Source organism: Spermophilus citellus (assembly GCF_964194105.1).
Source record: "Spermophilus citellus genome assembly, chromosome: 12".
Taxonomy (NCBI): Eukaryota; Metazoa; Chordata; class Mammalia; order Rodentia; family Sciuridae; genus Spermophilus; species Spermophilus citellus.
In genome coordinates this window covers 117,903,966-117,923,920 of record NC_138198.1, presented here as the reverse complement: position 1 = coordinate 117,923,920, position 19,955 = coordinate 117,903,966, and the positions used below count along the sequence as shown (strand labels likewise).

The 19,955-nt window shown below is 49.3% G+C and overlaps 1 protein-coding gene across 1 annotated transcript in view; it reads left to right on the top strand.

Annotated features, from left to right (window-relative positions):
- Positions 1-19,077, top strand: part of BCL2 (BCL2 apoptosis regulator) — a 164,842-nt gene extending 145,765 nt beyond the window's left edge. The window contains exon 3 of the mRNA XM_081263450.1: positions 18,793-19,077. Within this exon, the coding sequence (XP_081119576.1) occupies positions 18,793-18,927 (135 nt within the window). The 3' untranslated portion in view covers positions 18,928-19,077. The remainder of the gene's footprint in view (positions 1-18,792) is intronic.
- The last annotated feature ends 878 nt before the right edge of the window (positions 19,078-19,955 follow it).

Here is a 19,955-nt window from a genome sequence, read left to right as displayed (position 1 = left end):
TTCACACTTCCTGCTTAGCATTGTTTTTGCTATTCTTCAGCCCAACTGTTTTGATCAGTGTCCCAGGGTCCCCTACCCAAGCCCCTGCTTGAAGTTCCAAACTAGTATTTCTCTGATTGTCATCCAGAACTGTCCTGCCAACTGCTGTAGATTACATCCATAAGCAGGAATTAAGCTTCTTCTGGTGGAGCCCAGCCTTGAGAATCAGCCAGTGGGCCCACTGAGTGAGCTCTGCTTTCTAACCCGTTCCTCCAAGGAATACTCACTGAAAATCTTCGTATAACAGAAATCCAGTGTTTGGGGGGCATTTGGTTTCAACTTGCTGGTGTTTGAACATTTATATTTGTAATAGTGCTAATCTCCAAGGGACTCAAATCATATTAAGAGCTTTATCTCGGGCTGCCAAGGAAATTAGCATGTATCCACATGACTGGGATCCATGAGAAATTGGGTTGGGCCTACAGAAATTTAATAAGCTCCAACTTTCATTTCAATTATCTTTTCCTTGAGATTTTGTTTTAAAAACTCAGAGTCAGGCCAGGCCCTGAGCATTCCCTAGGCACACATCTCCCACCGTCCCCTCTAGCCTGTGCCCCTGGCCTGAATGACCTAGCCTTCTCGGAATCCTGATGGCCCTGTCTCTAGGCCACACCTTCTGCCTCAAGGGAATTTCTTCCTGTAGCTTTGCACAGGTTTGTCTCCAGACAGAGGGCGAGAAGCGGTTGTGTTTTCCTCTCAAGCCCATCCCAGGGTTTAAGCCATGCCTGTCATGTAACTGATGCCCCACAAATGCTGCTGGGATGGGCTTTAGTCAGAGGGGAGTGGATGGTGTTGGGAAGGAGAGGGGCAATTGGCAAAAACAGTATCAGGCTGCACAGTCAGTGCGGGGAAGGGAGCTTTGGGGGGAAATCTGAAAAAAGATGAATTTGACTAATCTTTATGGCTAACTTATAGAAAAAGCCCAAGAAGGGGGAACATCCCTCTTGGCAACTAGAGAGATGAGAGAGAGGCAGGGAATACCCCGTCTGCATTACAGAAGAGGAAACCAGGATGGCTTGAGAACTCCTCTGTCGAAACGACAATGAGAGCTCCACGTAGTCAGAATGAAAAGAGGCTCGTTGGCTTTTTCGGTGGAGAGACAGTTGAGTAATCTTAGAAATCTGTCACACTGAAAATGTGACAGGAGTTGCCTGCTGGGGGTTGGAGCTCCAACCTGGGAAACGCCTTCTTAAGCATCATATTTTAAGTGGCAGTCCAACATTCCTAGAAATTTTACTGCTAGAAGCTCTCCAAAAATGTGTTTACTAAGCTCCAGCTTTTTTTAGGAGCTCATATTTAAATCTAGTTCTTCATCCCTACAAGGAGTCAGCTGGAGTATCAGACTAAACAGCTCTCTGGAGAGCTGAGCAGGAGTCTGGGTCTAGAACTTGTGGCAGGCTGTGGGGCACAGAGAAGGCGAGTGGTGATGGTTTCACAGGGTCAGGAAAAGACTGATGGGGCAAGGACCCATGCTGAGAGAAAGTGGAGGCAGATCGAAAGGGATAGAGAAATTTTAAGGGTTGATATACATCTCAGTAAAAGGAAAATAACTGCAATGGCTAATGGACCGAGAATGATTTTTGTTTGTTGTTTTTCTTTGGGCCCTACCAGGCCCACAACAATTCTCCCCTTTTTTTTCTTTTAATTTTCTTTTTTAATCCACTATGATTTCTGGAAGGTGAGAGCAAGAATGCTTTTGGCGAGCCCCACTCTTGAGGTGGGTGTTACTGAATACGAGAACTCTGTGCAGCGATCTTTCCACCACATCCCCACTTCTTTCATTTTCTGACTGACCCAAGCAAAATGGCGGACAACTGAATCTGAACAAAGCAAACTTCTCTCCCTACCTCTAAAATCCTTATGTATGTCAAGGAAGCCCTTTCTTCAGAGAGTCATATTGGTAAGCCTTGTGCTGGATTTCAAACAAAAACTAGATGAAGGACTAGAAGTTGGTATCTTTATTCGCATCCCCTCCTTCTCACCACTCACCTCTGCCAGGTCACCAGCATAATTGTGAGTTATTTTTATGCCTGAAAAGAAAATTGGAGACCCCCATCAAGAAACGGCTTTCAAAGGAAGGCTGCATTACTACCTTATTGTTTGGGTTCTTGCTGCAAACATATGAATGATTCCAACTTATTTTCACATGGATGGAGGGTGGCAGATTCACATCTTGTTGAGCCAGAAGTAGGACAAAGTCCGTCTACGGCAGCCAGCATTTACAATATAAACGTGCCTGCTTTCTGCTCATAACTTAAACTTTATCAAAGAGACACAGCTATTATAATTTAGCCAGTCACTGCTGTACTCAAGCCTGTGACATCTCATCTCCAGACCCAGTCAGTTGGGACTCCTAGCTGTGTCTAGGGAGATCTTGTGATAGAGTGGACAGGCAAGATACTTTATGTTGGAATTTCTGGTTTTGAGTCCTGGTTCCACTATTGATTGACAGTGTGTCCTTGGAAAAGTTTCATACCTTCTAGGTCATCTGTAAAATGGGGGTGACAACAATAACTTACCTTTGTGTTGTGAGAGATGCAGAAGCACTTTACCAACTGCAGTGTGCCACGAGCATTTGTCTCTGCTGTAACAGTGGAAAAGAGTGGGCTATTGTTTCATCATTAACACACATTCACTCTTTTTTGTTCAACAACCACGTTTTGGCCCTACTGTGTTCCAGGCAACAGGCCAGAGGCCAGAAAGCTCTGTTGCCACTTTGTGAAATGACAGTGTATCTTTCTGAGATTTATTCCTTATCTGGCACCAAATGCCAATTTGGGGTCTTTAAAAAACAAGATAAAAGTCCAAGAGCCAGGGCTGGAGTTATGGCTCAGCAGTAGAGCACTTGCCTAGCATGTGTGAGGCCCTGGGCTTGATCCTCACACCACATAAAAATAAATAAATAAAATAAAGCTATTGTGTCCAACTACGACTAAAAAATAAATATTTAAAAAAAAGTCCAAGAGCCAGAAAGATTAAGGATACAGCTAATTTTTAAAATAACAAATCTTTGTTATATTCTCATCTCATTTATATGGTGCTGGTAATTTTTGAAATTAGATTTTCCTCTGGGCAGTCCGTACTAAAAATGATGCAGTTCCCTGTCCCTCATAATTGCATTTCTTTTTTTAAAATTTTATTATGACTTGCATATCACTGACACTTTTTTCCTGGAATGTTATTCTTATAACCTCATCCAGCTAAAAGGAAAAAATACGGTCTTCATAAAAATGGAAAAAGAGAGAGAGGGAAAGTGGATATTCTTCTCTTTTGGTTTCAAACAAGGGAAAGCCTTCTTTTCTCATTCTTCATACATGCCAAGGTTGGTGTAATGGAACCAAATCAGTTTTGAGTTGTTGAAATTAAAAAGAAAAAAAAAAGGCAGCCCAACAGTCTTCTGAAGTTCAAAAAACAAATTTCTTACACTCTGACAATGACTGCTGGATGGATTTTTTTTTTTTCCTGGTGGATTTTTTCCTCCGGGGTGGTGCAGACTGAGAGGGAACATTCTGAGAAAAGACTTCGGAAGTAGAGTCTCTGTTCAATACGATGCTGGAGGAAATACAGGAACTACCACCTGAGGGGCCAGAAAGGAGTCTCAGGTAACATCCAGCTCCACTACCTGAGAAACCAGGAGGGACGCCATATAGCGCCTCGGTTGATGGGTTCACTCACCCTCAGTTGTCACCAGCAGTGAATATTATTTATGATTGGCAAGTTAGACACATCTCGGAAGGCACCCTTTAACTTTTCGTGAAGTCATCCCAGCATCCGTAGTCTTAGTTGCATCTGAACTGTGGTCTTAGATAGCTGTTGTGTGGGTTCTGAAGCAAAAGTCGTCAGGCCTTCAGAAACCCTGCCTCGGATTCTAATTTTGGTGCCATGAAGATCTTGGCAAATGCTTCATTTGAGGTCTGGAATATCAGGCTCATTCCTAGGTTCTCCGTTACAGTAGGTCATGTCCAGGTTCCTCTAGTAAAACCCCCTCCAGGATTCAGTCTTCTGCTTGCAGCAGTAATGGGTACAATGGTGCCTCTGTGACTCTTCATGTGAACCAGGAGGGCTACAGGGTAACCTCTTCCCATCCTCCCCATTGCTTAGCCCTTTCAACCTCCCTGATTTTGATGCACAAATTGTCAAACGGAGGCCGGGAATCTAGTTCTGTCATCTTAGAACCATCAGGGCCTTCACAAAGACATGGGCCATTTTTATCTGTTACAAATGGAGCTTTTGAAACCCAAAGAGGTGACTCCCTGATGGCAAGGAGAGGGCCTGCGAGAGCCATGATTGACACTGCGCCCCTGAGCTCGCCCTTCTGTGGACTGGGATGTAGCAGAGGGCCTCAGATCAGCCACAGCTATGCATCTGGGATAACCAAGGAGCCGCTGAGCCAGGGGTGCAGCCCTGTCCAGGCTCCTGCCTTCAAAAAGTTGTGTGCATTGTCAGATATTAAAACCTCGGCATTCTTGCTTTCCCTCCAGATGTTTTTATAGACATAAGGGCAATGAAATCATAATTGTTTAATATTTTAAATCACTCTTAATAAAATCGCCATTTCAAGTGATACTCCAAGTCAGTAAAACAAACCTGTTTGAATCTGTAATCCATCAACCACGAACTTGGGTGTGGGGGTCAAATTCTCTTAAAATCCTCCAGGTGGGATGGAATAACCCTAATATTTTTTTCACAGTTTTCCAGAGTTATTTCAATAGGTTAAGATTACTTCCAAAGGCATTTAAATGATGTTTCAGGTTCAAACGGAAATGAAAAGCACATAAAATTGTAAGACTGAAGAATTTCAAGAATTTGGCAGAGGTGAAAACACACAAAGAAAACATGAGAGTTGGACATGTTGGCTCCCCTCCTTTATCTGACACAAATCCCTCCCCAGTGTTCCCAAAGCTACATCGCCAGCATTGGGCTCCACAAGGGTTAATGGAGGTCCGCAGGACCAGCCTCTGGCTGAGGCTGCCTGGATCGCAGCCTTCCATGGTCAGTCAGACCACAAGAGGATGCCTTGCATTGCGTCACGCCACTTCCTAGGGTCCAAGAACCGCTGGGCCATCACGCCCACGACCAGCGTCCTTGCACCAGGAGGAGGCGGGAGGTCCCAGGCAGCGACAGCCCAGGACCTTCCAGGACCTTCCTGGGGAAGGCAGAGCTCTCGCTTGTTCCCATAGCCAGCGTTTACCTCTTTCCATATCAAGGGGGTGGAGAATTGCTGCATTCCAAGAAAGCCCAGGGCAGGCCAGTTCTAGACCAGGACAGACACATGGAGAAGAGGGGAGAGAACAGGACAGGGAACCCGAGCAGGGGAAGGGTGGGGCATAGAGAGGTGGCCTGTCCTGTACTGTGGGGGCCGGGGAAGCCAGACGGGGAGGTCTCAGAGGATCTGGCCACTTCCAGCCCCTCTGTCTCCTACACACGGCTGTGGGTCACCCACCCCATGGAGCCAGGTTGAAGGCCTCCTGGGTGAGGCAGAGCTGAGCTCCCAGTCACAGACTGACAGCTGTGATGAGCTCTGTGATTTTGCTTCCATTTGTTCGTCTTTAATTGGGCACATGATAGAAACAGCACTGTCAACTTTCTCAGCACGGAACTTCTGAGATGAAGACAGAAAGTACTTCTGACTTGTTGGGTCGGATTGTAACAACCACTGACTTGCCCCAGTCTTCCCACCTTCCAGAAGCAAACCTAACATTAAAGGATTAAGTGCTCAGTGAGCACACATGGGTTCTTGTGACTTGCTCTGTGGTCAGGGTCCCAGGAATCCCAGGGTCTCTGCCTTGGTGCAATGGTAAGAAATGCTGAATGTAGGTCAGCAGAGAACACCGTTGCTGGTCGTGAGGAGCAGGAGAGGCAGCTGCAGGAAAGCACCATGGCGCCGCAGGCTGGACCAGGAGCTCCCTGAGCAGAGTGGTGGGGACAGCATGGCTGGTCAGCCCAGGGACGCCTCCCTCAGCTCCTATGACCATGGGATGGATGGAAGCTGTCCTTGTCCTTGCCCATTGTGGACAACTCAATGGAAACAGCTGAGCTGGTCCCCCGAGAGCATGAAAGTCCAGTTGTCAGCGTGAAAGCATTGGGCCACCTATCTGAATATCCTAAACAGGCCTCAGAGTGGATTTGATCTTGTGACTTAGGGAAATTTTATTCTCTTTCACCCTCGGGAATTCCTTGGGAAGCAACCCTGTGAGTAGGAGGGCTTTTCCTGAATTATATGGAAAGAATTCCTCCTTGGGGGTTTGTGTCTGTACCTTAAAGCATTTTAAAATACTCCTGAGATGGTGCATGCAGCATCTGCCAAACCACAGGCTGAGGGGATTCCAGCGCGAGCCACACACGTTCCCGTGGGATCGAGTTCTACAGAGTGCCTGGGGCGGGTGCAGTGAGGAGGTTCTTATGACTTGTGGGCCCTCGCGGTCACAGGGTCTTCTTTTGGACAATGCAGCCCTGTTCGCGCTGACTTGCCCCTGCCTGCATCTACCAGCTGGCTTTGGCACTTGCACAGGGTGGCCCCAGACTCCACACTCATTCCATGCTTGGAAATGCCACCCCCTGTTTTTCTTCCTCTCGTTGAGGTCCTTAAGGCCCAGCCTGTCTTACCTTTTGTCCCCTCCCAGCCCACCTTTAAAACTCTTGATGCACTTGTTCAGCCGTCCCTTTCACTCTCGGGGACTTCCTGTTTAACTTCTCCCATTGATTGCTTGTCCCTCTAAGGAAATGGCCATTTGCTGTACCTGATGTCCCTCCTGAAGCTTTCGCCCCCTCAAACTGGAGCTTCTTCTTGAGACCTTAGGGGGTGAATGTCCCTGAGTCATCTCACCAGCATAGTGTTCATGGAGTATGATCTCCTCTTGCCTTGAGGAGCTCATTGTCACATAGAGCCATGGCCACCGGAGTCCCCCTGAACATCTAGCACAGTACTGTGCACAAAGCTTGTGTTTGGTAAATGTCTGCATCCCTGAATCTGACTCGAGCCTCCAGCTCCAAGTTTGAGCAGTGGCAGCTGCTGCAGGATCACATGCAGAAAGGAACACAGGTGTGGACAGCCGTCCCTTAGTCCAGCCCTGAGGGCCCAGCCCTGCCCTTTTGCCTCAGGAGTGGTCGGTGCACAAAGGCCCAGTGGCGTGATTCCATCCCATTTCAAGTCCAGCCGGTGACTACACGGGCACCTTGGGCAGGCAGGACCCCGCACGCTGCCTCACGAGCTGCTAATGTGTCTGGGCCACGCTGAGCGCTGCTGCTGTGGGCGTCAAGGTCCCCGGGGTCTGGCCGCACTCGTCTTAAGTGCCCGTTGCCGACAACACTGACGGGCCTTGTGGGGTGGGCACGTGTCGTTGTCTGACCTTGCTCGGGTCCACAGCAGGCTCGCTTCACTGTGAGAGAGTGTCCTTGTGTCAGGTCAGCCAGCTGTCAACTGCCCCCCTGGAGGTTTTGCTGATGGAAGATTTTTCAGCCCCTTCTCTCTTTTAAAGCTCATCCATGATAGGTTTTAGGATCCATCTCCCCCCCCCCTTTCTCTCTCGATATATGGCCATATAGTTCTGGCAGCAAGAAGCATATTGTGGGAGACCCTTCTCGTAAGCCTCTGTTCAGAGAGGACACTCCACACATCTGCTCATGCAGTAATGAGCCCAAGTCCAGAGCTACCCCGACCCCACTGGACACTCGCTCGTCCCAGTACGGACAGCTGTTGCCTTTGACAAAGACTTTGCCTTTTCCTTGTGATAGAGAGGTCTGCTGTCCTTTCTGGGCCCAGGAACACTGTCTGATGAGGAAGGAAGAGGATTGTCAAAGAGCCAGGCCGTGTGCCTTGAAATGCATCTGGTTTTATTCACGCTGAGTCTTTCCAGGTGAACTGAACTAAATCATAAACTACAAAATGAAAGCAGATTTTCCTTAGCACGCCCACATGGCGCACTCTGAGGGTTCACCAGTGTCTGCCGGCCCCTCCCCCTGAGCACAGAGGACGTCCTTGCTCTCCTCTCCTGGATGGCTGGATCCAAGGTGTGGGTGAGGAGCTTTTCCCTGGGCTACTGGGGGTCATCTCCGTCATTTTGATCATCACGGTACGAATGGCTCACTAGGCTGCAGAAGTGGAGATCTGTGTTAAGGCCGATGTCTTGGGGTGGCCCAGGGTGGGATATTAGCAGGCTGTGAGCTTGCAAATACAGTATGTTGGACAAGACGTAGCTGGAAGCCACCAGTGTCCAGCTAGCGGCAGGTGCCACCTACTCGCATGCCTTCTGCTTTGCTCTTTGCATTCCGACATGTCTCTCCTCTAGGACTGAAGCCACTTTCAGCAAGTTCCTATTAGGAAATGCAGGTTGTCTGTACTCTCCACCACCGCCAACCTCAGTCAACACTTGCTGATTTAAACAAGTAAGAATCAGGCGCTTGCCCGACTCGGGCCCACCAGGTTTAACCGCTGAGGAGCCCCTCCCCTGCGCCCCCAGCAGCGCAGTTCCGATGACAGCGATTAGGCCAGGCTGCAGAACTCAACAAGCATCTGCTTTCAGTTCCCATTTCTGGCATATTTTCATGAATTAACTCTTGCAGCGGCAGGCGTAGGGGTGGTAGGTTTGGCCACACCGCACAGAGCAGGCCCCGGAGCAGGCACAGGGGACACCAAGTGCCAGGCCTACAGTGACCTACAGGAGGAGCACATTCACCTGCCCTGAGCCATATTCCGTCACGCAGGTGCACAGTATGGTGTTCATGCTCACGTGCAGGAATGCACAGGACTGAACAACGGAGAGCCGGTAATGAGGGTAACCACACCTGTAGCTCCAGACCCCAAGAACGACGGCAGCTGGAGCTGTTCCAGACGCTGGTCCTCGAGAGGCATCCCCAGCTCACACCAGGCCTTGGCGAGCCCTGTTTGAGGACAAGCAAAACGTCCCACCTGCTTTCCCCTCGGAGGCACTACAGCCTCTCTAGTTCTGATGAAAATGGGCATGAGCCAGGCATGATGGTCTCATGCCTGTAATCCCAGCTACTTGGGAGGCCGAGGCAGAAGGATCACTTGAGGCCAGGAGTTCAAGACCAGTCTGGGCAACATAATGAGACCCTATTACTTAAAAACTGGTGTGACAGACAGGGTGCTCTGTAGAAACACGGGGTGTGGGGGTGGCCAAGGAAGGGCCTAGGGGACTAATAACCTGGCTTTGCTCATAAAGCAAAGAGACTGCAAGCGCAGACACGCGTCAAGGGCACAGCAGCTTGGCTACCTGCTAGAGAGAGGAGGAGCCCAGGAGTCCCAGCAGAGGAGCCAGAGCACAAGGCGGTGCAAGGCCAGGTGTGGGTTAAAGGACGCACAAAACTGGCAGCGTAGCCCCCCACGGTGGGGCAGTTCTCAGATGAAGGGAATCTACAGCCAGGAGAAAAGGAAGCAGCTCACCTCCCACGGGGGAGGCCCAGGCAGGCACTTGGCTGCCTGACTTCTTGTCCAGATCACTTTCACCCACCATGCCACCACCTACGTTCTCTTTGATGGGTTTTTGTTTTTTGTTTGTAGGTGACAGTGGTGCAAAGCTTCTAACCCAAGGACTCCCCTCCCCCATGCACGTGGGAGCAGGGCTTACAGAATAAGCTAGCACTTCTGTCCAATTCCACATGGTATAAACGTAGCTTCATGGAGTGCAAGAAATATATTTTAAGGTTTATAAATGGAGATTTAAACAGATCAGTTCATTGGTTTTGAGCATATTCACCAGACTCTGAACCCATCAGTATTTTTTCATCACCGCTCCTTGCTCTCCCAGCCAGGGCCCTGCAGGACGCATGTGCCTGCACACACACACACACACACCACCTTCTGAGCAGGGCTTCTTTCATTCAGTATAATGTTTCCAAAAGTCACTGGTAGTTGTAGTGACTATCAGTGCTTTATCCCTTTTAATGGCTGAATAATATTCCATCGTCTGGATAGACCACATTTTGTTAGTCCTTTCATCCAGTTAATGGATATTTGGGTCGTTGCCACTTAGGGGCTATTGTGAGTAATACTGATGTGAATATCCATGTACAAGTTTTTGTGTGAACATATATTTCAATTACTTGGGTGTATATATCTAGGAATTGACTTGCTGGGTCATGTGGTAACTCTGTTTTCAACTTTTTGAGGAATCACCAGGTGTTTTTTTTTTATAGTAACTGTACCACTTTATTGATGTGAGGATTTAAGTTTCTCTACTTCCTTACCCACATTTGTTATTGTCCTTTTTTAAAAAAAAAATTACAATCATGTCATTAGGTCTGAAGTGATATCTCATGTGGCTTTGATGGTCATTTCCCTGATGACTAATGATCTTGAGCGTCTTTTCAAGGTGAAATGTCTGTTCAAAAGCCTCACCCGTTTTTTCAGTTGGGCTGGTTATCTTTTTAATCATTAGTTGTGATCATGAAGGTGTTTGGCTCCCCACAGTTCCACAGTCAACACGGTGTCAGAAAGTGAAATACCCGAAGCCCAAAGCGAGAAAGATCTCAGTGCCAGAAAGTGCAGGGCCCTACACGGCTCCAGCCAGAAAAGAAGGCCGTGGAATGAGGAAGGTAAGGAAGGAAAAGGAAGAAACTTTGTTCTGCAGCCAAAACACTGGAGGGCAGGTTCCTGGGGCCTCGGTGAGCCCGAGATGCCAGGGAAAGAGTGAGCCTCCGCAGCCTGCTCTCCCCTGAGGAGCAGCACAGCTCCTGCACACACACACACACACACACACACACACACACACACACACACACACGGTGCTTCCCCGGACTGGGGCAACTCACGCCCATTAAAGCAACTGTGAATATTACCATTAAGTATGGCAGGGCAGGGCCCGTGTCTTATTTAACCTCAAGATTCCTCAGGGCCATGCAAGAGTGTCTGGTGACTGGGTGAACAAGCAAGCTGAAACGGGGATTTGGGTCTGGTATTGATAGGTGTCCGCCTCTTGTCAGGGCTCATTCGTCCAACCTGATGGGCCAAAGAGCATAATTCTCAACACATTTTAGCACACTGTGCTAGACGTGCACTTCTTCCCCCGTTTCTATGGATGTCTTTTGCAGTCCTGGACTGATCACCTCCTTGGGGGAGGGACCTGAGCTTGCAGGTGGCTGGGTAACCCTCCCTTTGGTATTTGCATAACTTCTATAGCATCAGGGGATCTGCTTCTCTCTGGGTAGCACCTCCTAGCTGCGTAGCACCAGGCTAAGGAATCCTCTGAGACTGCCCTGGGGATTGGCCCAGCTCTGGGCTCGGGTCTCCTCTAGCAGGTGGACATGGCCAGTTATCCTTGGATCTGGCCCTGTCCCTGCAGATCCTCTGGAGCATCAAAGACAGCTTTGCAAATGATTTTCAAACTGTGTCCTGCTCAAGAAAGGAAGCGACCATGTGGGTTTCTCACTTCTCAACCTCTCTGGCTCCAGGTCCCCGGCCTTATTTGCATACTCAGCTAAATTTGCATAACACAACACACCAAAACTTCACTGGACCAACCGGGGTAGGCAGACAAGTTTTGTTTTTGTTTTGTTGGGGTTTTTCATCTCCTGCCATATGTCCAGCAGGTTTCTAGCTACATCCAAATGACGCTTAAGATGGGGTTTCATTGTGTTGGCCTGTGATTCAACTCCCCCCTCCCCTGGGCCCAGAGTTCCTCTTAACCAACCCCTTTCGCTGGAGAAGGCTTTGGGGAGCCACCCTTGGAAGCCTGGGGAGGGAGAGAGGTGCTTCTCACGCCTGGAGCCTGGAGCCTGGAGCCTGGAGCCTGGAGCCTGGGGCGTCTCTTGGCAACCTCAGGGCCAGACAGCTGCGTGGCCTTCAGTTATATGCTCAAGGGTTATTTTTTCCCTTTCCTTTTTCCTTAAACCTGGAACCAATGTTTTGGGAGTGAAGGGGGGTGTGGTGCGGGAGGAAGAGTCGCAGGGGAGAGGAGCAGGCATGCAACTGCCGAAGCCACCCTGCCCGGCAGGCAGAGGGAACCCTGGAGGCTCATCAGCACAATGTGGCTGCAGAGGAAATCCTGCCCGGGCCCTGATAAGGGGAAATGGAGTCACTTCCTCACCAGCTGCTTTATTCAGGTAGAAAAAAGTCCTCACTTCCCCACGTGTGCTAGCTTCCCCTTTCGCTCAGAGCCAAGTCTGATGTCAAGAGAATCGCCACTTCCCTGGAGAGGGCTCTCCTCTGCAGTGGGGTGTGTCCCTCCCTCCCTCCCACTGCACCCTCTTCCCCATCCTGTCCCCTTCTCTTACCCGGCAGTGTTCTAACTCCACCTCTGGCTAGGGAGGGGGCATCTGCATCTCTTCCCCAGGACGTCCTCGGACCCCTGGAGCCTGCCTCCCTGGCACGGATGGGCTGGGAGTGCTGCAGCATTGATGCCCAGGCAGGAGCAGCCTTCAGCCGGTGCACGCCGTCCCCTCTGTGGGGTGATCGCAGGCGCCCGTCCTACCCCAGCCGGACTTCCCCATGGTAGTCGGCTCCGGTGCCAGCAGCAGTCACTTGCTGGGTGAGAGGGTTCCTGCATGGCTGCTTTCCCTGTTCTCTCCCCTGTCCCCACTCCTCTGCTGCGGTGTCCTTGCATTACATCCAAAAAAAAAAAAAAAAACTGCTTACAATCAATCTCTGTTTTAGGGTCTGGGGTCCCAGCCCACACCAGTGGGATTTACTGATGAGTGAAGTGGGGGTGAGGGAGGGCACAGTGAAAGCAGGAGAGGCCGGCGTGGTAGGGAGGGTGATGACTTCCTGTGGGACATCTTAGAAAGCAGCTGGAGTGGGAGTCTGGCCATTAGAAGAGAAGGTGGGGCCCAGACATAAAGATCTCAGAGATCTCATTATAGGAACAGCATTGACAATGAGGAGGGGGAGGAGATTGGCAAAGAGAGAGAAGATGGTCCAGACCGAAGCCAGGGGCATCGGATCAGGGCGGGCAGAGGAGATGCCCAGGAAGGAGACAGTCCAGAAATTCTTCAGGAGGTCAGAGGAGGCCGAAGAGAGCAGAGTCCTGTGAGGGGGGCTGTGAGGGTGGGCTCCCTCAAGGGAGGTGGTGTGCTTGTGCACTGGAAGGATGCCGGGGGCGCAGGCACCCAGTGAGGTCCCTGAAAATCACCTGGGGGAACCAGCCACATGGAAGGTGTTCATGGCCTCCCTGGGGATCTTGGAGGCACAGAGAGGAATAAGTCCGATTGGGTGGGTTCCCGTGGGGAGGGAAGGGAGCTGGTGAGCAGAGTCGCATCTTGCTGGAAGGGGAAAGGCAGGTGATGGTCGGGGTGGTCTGCAGGTCAGCACAGACATTTTTAGGACAGTTGAGCATGTGTATGCCATGGGAGAGGAGACAGAGGAAGGTGCAGGTTGGAATTGTAGTTGAGAGCAGGGACAATTGGTAGAGGAAGGTTCCAGAAGCAAGGAAAGCCAGTGGGATCAGGGCAAAGGGTAGAAAGGAGCCATGAAGAACCGGGGAAGGTGGAGGTGAGCAGGTGCCCAGGAGAGGAGCTTGGTGACTTATGCCTACCGGCTCCAATGGCTCAGAGAAGAAAAGGGTAACGTGAGCTGCTACGAGGTGTGGGGGAAGTGTGAGAAAAGTGGGGGCCATGTGGAAAGGTCACAGAAAAGGACACAGAAGAGATCTGACCCAGGCTAAGGAATCGCTCCATGGTTTGAAAACCAAGAATTTAGAACTGCACCCGTGGTGGGTGATTGTCTCTAGTGATACCAGGAAGCCCAGCTGAGGCTTGTCATAGGATGGAGTCATATTTGGGAGAATACTATACATTACCATTATTATAATCTGGTATATATTAAAGTGATTTCATAAAGAGCAAGAGTATTCAGTAGAATGGATTGTCAATCATATTTTCAGGTATTTAAAGTTGCTTCCAGGGTATTATTATTATGCAACCTGGGTACTTTATTATTTTTTTCAAGGTAAATAACTAGAATTGGGATTACTAATAAAAAAGGTAATATTTCTTAAGCCTCCTGGTAAACATCACCAAATGTAGAGGGTCCCTCCATTTACCCTTCATGGATCCCACTGATGATGTAAGAGCATCCCGGCTGCCCACTCCCAGCCCAGCCCCATCCTTTTCGGCTTTCAGGATTACATCTATTCCATTTTCACCAAGCTGATTTTTTTTTAAATCTCATTTCACTTGCAATCAAATTTAGATGACACCTTTTGAAGGGTTCCAAGTGGAAAAGGAAAATGTGAGGGTGGTCTCCCTCAAGGGAGGTGGTGTGCATGTGTAGCGTGTGCCTGAGAGAGAGAGAGGGAAAGGAGAAGAAGAGAAAGACCCACCATGCTCCACGACGGTCCTGAGGCAGGGGGACGAGGAACCTTGTGAGCCGAGGAGTCTTGGCAACGACCCGTTCCAGTCTATACCTCCTTGGCTTCCTGCCAACCTCACAGCAAAGATCTGAGGCTGCAGATTTACCCGCCTTGGCCACCTTGAGTGAAATCCAGACTGAGACCATCTGTGGCCTCTGAATTTCAAGTCTGGGAAGAAGCATTGCCCCCGAGCTGGAGCCCTGCTGCTTCTCGTCTGAGGTGGGGGCCCAGCCAAGGGCCCAAAGGAGCCCTCGAGTGGGAGCCTGGGCACATCCCTGAGATGCTGTGACCCTCACCAGCCCTGACACTAGTGAGGGATGCCGTGCCCCTGAATATTTGGACAGGGATTTTGTCAGAATCACATGATGATGGCCCAGGTTTTTTTCCCCCCTCATTGTTGCTTTTAATACATAAAATGAGCTTGTGTTTATTTAAAACAGCTTTCAAACTTAAACAAATAACGACAGGCTGTTCAAACAGACTTCGGAAATCGCCCTAATCAGGATGTTTGAAAAAGCAAGAAGATTCCCTCTGAAAGTGGCCTCCGAGATGTTCAGTCCTGAAACCACAGGGTCTCCTTTGTGTCTTTGGCGTCACAAGGAGGGCAAAGTTAAGAGCCAGGCTCAACCTCCAGGGACTAAATGGTTCACCACCCCACTATCCTGCAACAGGACTGAGAATCCACAACTTATAGAGGGACTTCGCTATCACTTCCCGTCCTCAACCAGAACGTGGAGCGTGTGCGTTTTAACTCATCGTCTCTTTAGAAGTCACCCACCATCCTCAGAACCACAGCCTCGGAGGGGAAAGGCAGGTGGAGGAGGTGCAGAGCTGGTCCCCGAGGGCAGGCTCCAGAACGAGTTGTTAATGCTTCACTAGTTCCATCCTGGACCACGCTGACAGACGGCTTGGAGCGACCAACATTAATCCTCACAACCACCAATTTTATGGTCATTGGGGAAGCAAACAAGGCTCGGGGTTGGGTAATTTGCTCAAGGCCGTAAATTCATAGAAATCAGAGCCTGCCTTTTGCCTGGACCAAGTTCAGTGCTTTTCCCAGACCCCTGGGCTGCGACACACCTAAGTACCCTTCTTTGGGCCAAGAGATACTGATTTAGCTCTCCTCTCCCAAAATGACAGTTTTCTTTGTAGCGTGGGAGAGGTAACTTGTATGGTCCATTAGAAGCACTATGGTTGGTGTGAGGCCCCCAGGGAGTTACCCAGCTCCGGGAGGCCAGGGCACATGGGATGGCATCTCTTCAGACTCCCAGTACTGCGGACCCAGCACACTGGGGGGAAATGCCACCTGGAGTCCCCGCCTGCTTTCCCATAATGGCTCCATGTCCAAGAAAATCAGATGGACAGAGGCTTAGTCCGAGTCTCGTTTTGTCTAAGAAAACTCTTTTGGTGACTAAAAGGATTCAGGACTCGACCTTGATGTTCTCAGAGTCAAGCTAGATTGCAGACAGCCATGCCGGTGCCCTGAACAGATCAGGCGACATTTGGCTGGGCTGCAGGGTTCTCGCCCTGCCTTTCCCTCCCTCCAAGAGAAGAAATGAGGAGGAAGACAGATGTTCACAGCTGTGTCTGCCAACCTGGATGCTCTTGTGAGAAGCAGAGTCTGCCCGGAGAAGGCTGGTCCTTGCAGATGATCACAGTGACGCCCCAGCTGCACACCAAGAGTACTAAATGTGCCTCTCTCTCATGCTCATGGCCTGGTTCTTCTAGGACTCAAATTTAGACATTTTTAACAGTTGATATATAAAAGAAGAAGGAATCCTTTGCGCCCTCTCCTGGTAAAAGCCTAGGACCTCCAGAGTTCCCCAACAGCCAGCTGCTGCCCAGGTGCTTGTCTGAGCTAATCGACTCCAGTCCCCCCCCCCCCCCCCCCCCCGTTGTTGACCAGCACGTGGACACACAGGACGACCGTCTGTTCACCTGTGTTCCACGACCACAGTGCTTCCTTGAAACTGGGGTTTCTCAACCTCCACCTATTGGCTTTGGGGGCTGGATAGTTCTTTGTGGTGGGTTATCCTGTGCATCATGGAGATTAGACAGCATCCCTGGCCTCTACCCACCAAATACAAGTAGGTCCCCCACCCACGTGAAAACCAAACACTTTCCAGACATTGCCAAAAGTCCCGTGGGGAGCAGTATCACCTCAGTGGGACCCACCATCTTGACCCTTGCATGTCAAAGATGCCATTGGTCACAGAGCAGCCCATGAGAGAGGGAGGAGGGCCCGGCCCGAACCCTTCAGAATGGCGAATCAGCTGAGTTCGCTTCTAGGAATTTACTTCAAAAACACAACTGAACAAATAGACAGCAATTTATGTACAAAGATATAGCAAAATATTGTTTACAATAGCTAAAGTTAAAAACAACCTGAATAAAATTTGTTAAAAGTATGGCATATAAGTTGGGCTTGGTGGCACATGCTTATAATCCCTGCAGCTCTGGTGGCTGATGCAGGAGGATCACAAGTTCAAAGCCAGCCTTGGCAAAAGCAAGATGCTAAGCAACTCAGTGAGACCCTGTCTCTAAATAAAATACACAATAGGGCTGGGGATGTGGCTCAGTGGTCAAGTGTCCCTGAGTTCAATCCCCAGTACCCCCAAATAAAACATATGACATATATATATATATATATATATATATATATATATATATATATCAGAATATTGTACTCGCATGAAAAAAACCATAAATCTATAGCTAATGATGCAAGAAGTTCCCTCTAAAAATGTCTTAAATCTTCACTTCAGGACCTCTCCTGGATTCCCAGAGGTTCTTACATATAGAAGGAATGATTACAGATTAATATGCATCTGGGTGAAGTGTTAGGCCAAACTCAAACCAAAGACTAAATTCAGAAAGCATTAATCATTAATTAAACAAATGTTTGCTGAGCTTTTACAATATTTCCAGGGTCACAGAGGAGACAAAGATGATCCTTGGTCCTCCCACTACAATACTGGTCCCCACAAACAAAAACTCTCTCAACAGTGTTACAACCTCCTCCCCACAGTGATGCCCAAAGTCAAGACACTTACTATTTCCTGTAACAAAATTTTAGGCTTTGATTCAAGGTGGCTGGGAGCAATGTGGAACCATATCTCATTTTCCTGTCTTCAGACCTGATTAAGTCACCCAAAGCAAAAAAAGAATTTATTTACTGATTTGCGTCTCTAAGTGTTCATTCAGGGAATTGCCCAAATAGTCATTGGGTCCTAATAGCATTCAGTGATTTGTATTCTCCAGCCAGGGAGCTTTGCTACAGCATTCTGTAGACTCCAGATGCAGCCACAGGAGTGGAAGACAAGTCCCTGTCTTCCCCTGGAACCCATGTGTCCAGTGACACACCACTGACCCGTACTTTGTGGACCTCATGACTTGAGTTAAAGACAGGCTTGTGGTTGTCCTGTCTGGCCACCCATGAGAAAAACCCTCCAACAGCTTCCGTTCCCAGGAAGAACCTCCCTGCATCCCAAGGCTGGGCACCCACCGGTCAAGCAGCCCATGTCCAGCAACTCAGCAGCCTCTGGAGCAGGCACACTCACAGAGCTGCTGTCAGCCAAACATGGGCAGCGGAGTGAAAGGCACTGCTTTCCACCTACGTCCAAATCCTGGTGCTGCTATTTATTACGCTTGCCCTTGACCTCTGGGAGTGGCAGATGTTTATATGGTCGTGATAAACAATATTATGATATATATATATAACCTTTTACATAAATTCTTATCTACTTGTTCAGTTATTATTTTTAATTTGTTTCCAGAGGTGAACTCAGTTGACCATCCACATTGCATGCTGCGGCCATGAAAGGCTTGTCCTGGGCCATTCTGTCCTGTGACTCGTGACACCTTTTACAAAAGCAGGCACTTTTTTTTTTTCATCTTCAGAACAGGAAAACATGAAATTCAGATCTGTATGAAGAATAAAAAATGGTCATGTATACGAGGCTTCCGGTACAGTGCCCGGCATACAGCAAGCGTGGTATGGTGGTCATCGCTGTTGCTACATTGTGTTCTTATGATTGGCCATGCTAGCTGAAGTTGCAAAACCTCCAGTATTTTCTAACCATCTTTGTTGTTTTACTATGCTCCTTACCACGCACTCTCCAATACCTGATATGCTGTGTGATATTTATTTCGTGTGGGTCTGCCCTGTTCCACTAAATAGAAGCTTCATGAGGTAGAACTTTTAGCCTGTTGTATGCACTGCCGTATCTGTAAGGTGACTGTCACGTAAACAGGTCCCAGTAAAATACTTTCTGAATGAGTGGAAGAGTAGTTTCCCACCTCTGCCTCCAGAGCATTTCTCCTCTCCCCCCTCGCCCTTCTCAGGATGCCCAGGCAGTTCTGGCAGGACGCCTCCCCTCTGTAAGGTGGCGTTCTCTGAACTCCTCCTCCTAACGCTCTTCCTTTTCCTTCCCGCCTCTCCCCCATGCAGGATGCCTTTGTGGAGCTCTATGGCCCCAGTGTGCGGCCCCTGTATGACTTCTCCTGGCTGTCTCTGAAGACTCTGCTCAGCCTGGCCCTGGTGGGAGCCTGCATCACCCTGGGTGCCTACCTGGGCCACAAGTGAAGTCTGCGGGCCCGCCCCAAACAAATATGCAAAAGGTTCACTAAGCAGTAGACATGATATGCATTATCAGTGATGCACCATGAAGTTACGGTATCTTTAAAGGAAAGCAAATACAACACACACACACACACACACACACACACACACACAGCTTTCAGGCAAAACGTCGAATCAGCTATTTACTGCCAAAGGGAAATATCATTTATTTTTTACATTATTAAGAAAAAAGATTTATTTATTTAAGACAGTCCCATCAAAACTCCCATCTTTGGAAACCCGACCACTAATTGCCAAGGACCACTTCCTGCGGTTCCACCTGCTGGTGTACCCCCAAACCAGAGTGATTTTCCACGTTGAGCGGACTAGCCCGTCATGTGAAGAGCAAACGGATGGACACGGAAACTGGCCGCGGCGAAGCCGGGGTTCTGGCTGCTGGAGGTTGGGCCGAAGGCATTCCTTCGACTTGCGTTTATGGGTCTTGGGGGCTGTGACATTACAGAGGCAGGGTGCTTCGAGGGAAGTCCGTCTGTCCCTGGCCTAAAGAACAGACACTTTGCATGTGACTCACATGGTACATAGCCAGTCAGAGGACAGAAACTGGGAACTTGAGATAGATGTGGTGCCCGCGGAGACTTCCCCGCCGAAGGACAGTGGTGAGAAAAATGCCCTTAAACCATAGGAAAGTATTTTTTTAAGCTACCAATTGTGCCGAGAAGCATTTTAGCAGTTTATACAAGATCATCCAGTACCTTAAGCCCTGATTGTGCATATTCCTATATTTTGGATACATGCCCCCTCTGCATACTGGCTCTGTCTGAGCAGGAACCAGAATCCTCTGCATTTAAGGAGGTGGATGTTTCGGTGACTTCTTGTGCATCAGGAAGGCGGCAGTCACCCAGAGCATCAGGCGGCCACAAGTGCCTGCGTTGAAGAGACTGACTCCTGCAGAACCTCCCTGCATCCCCGCCTGGAGGCCAAAGGCTGAGCTTGGGCACTTGCTGGTCTCCTGGGAGGTGGTCCGCAGAGCA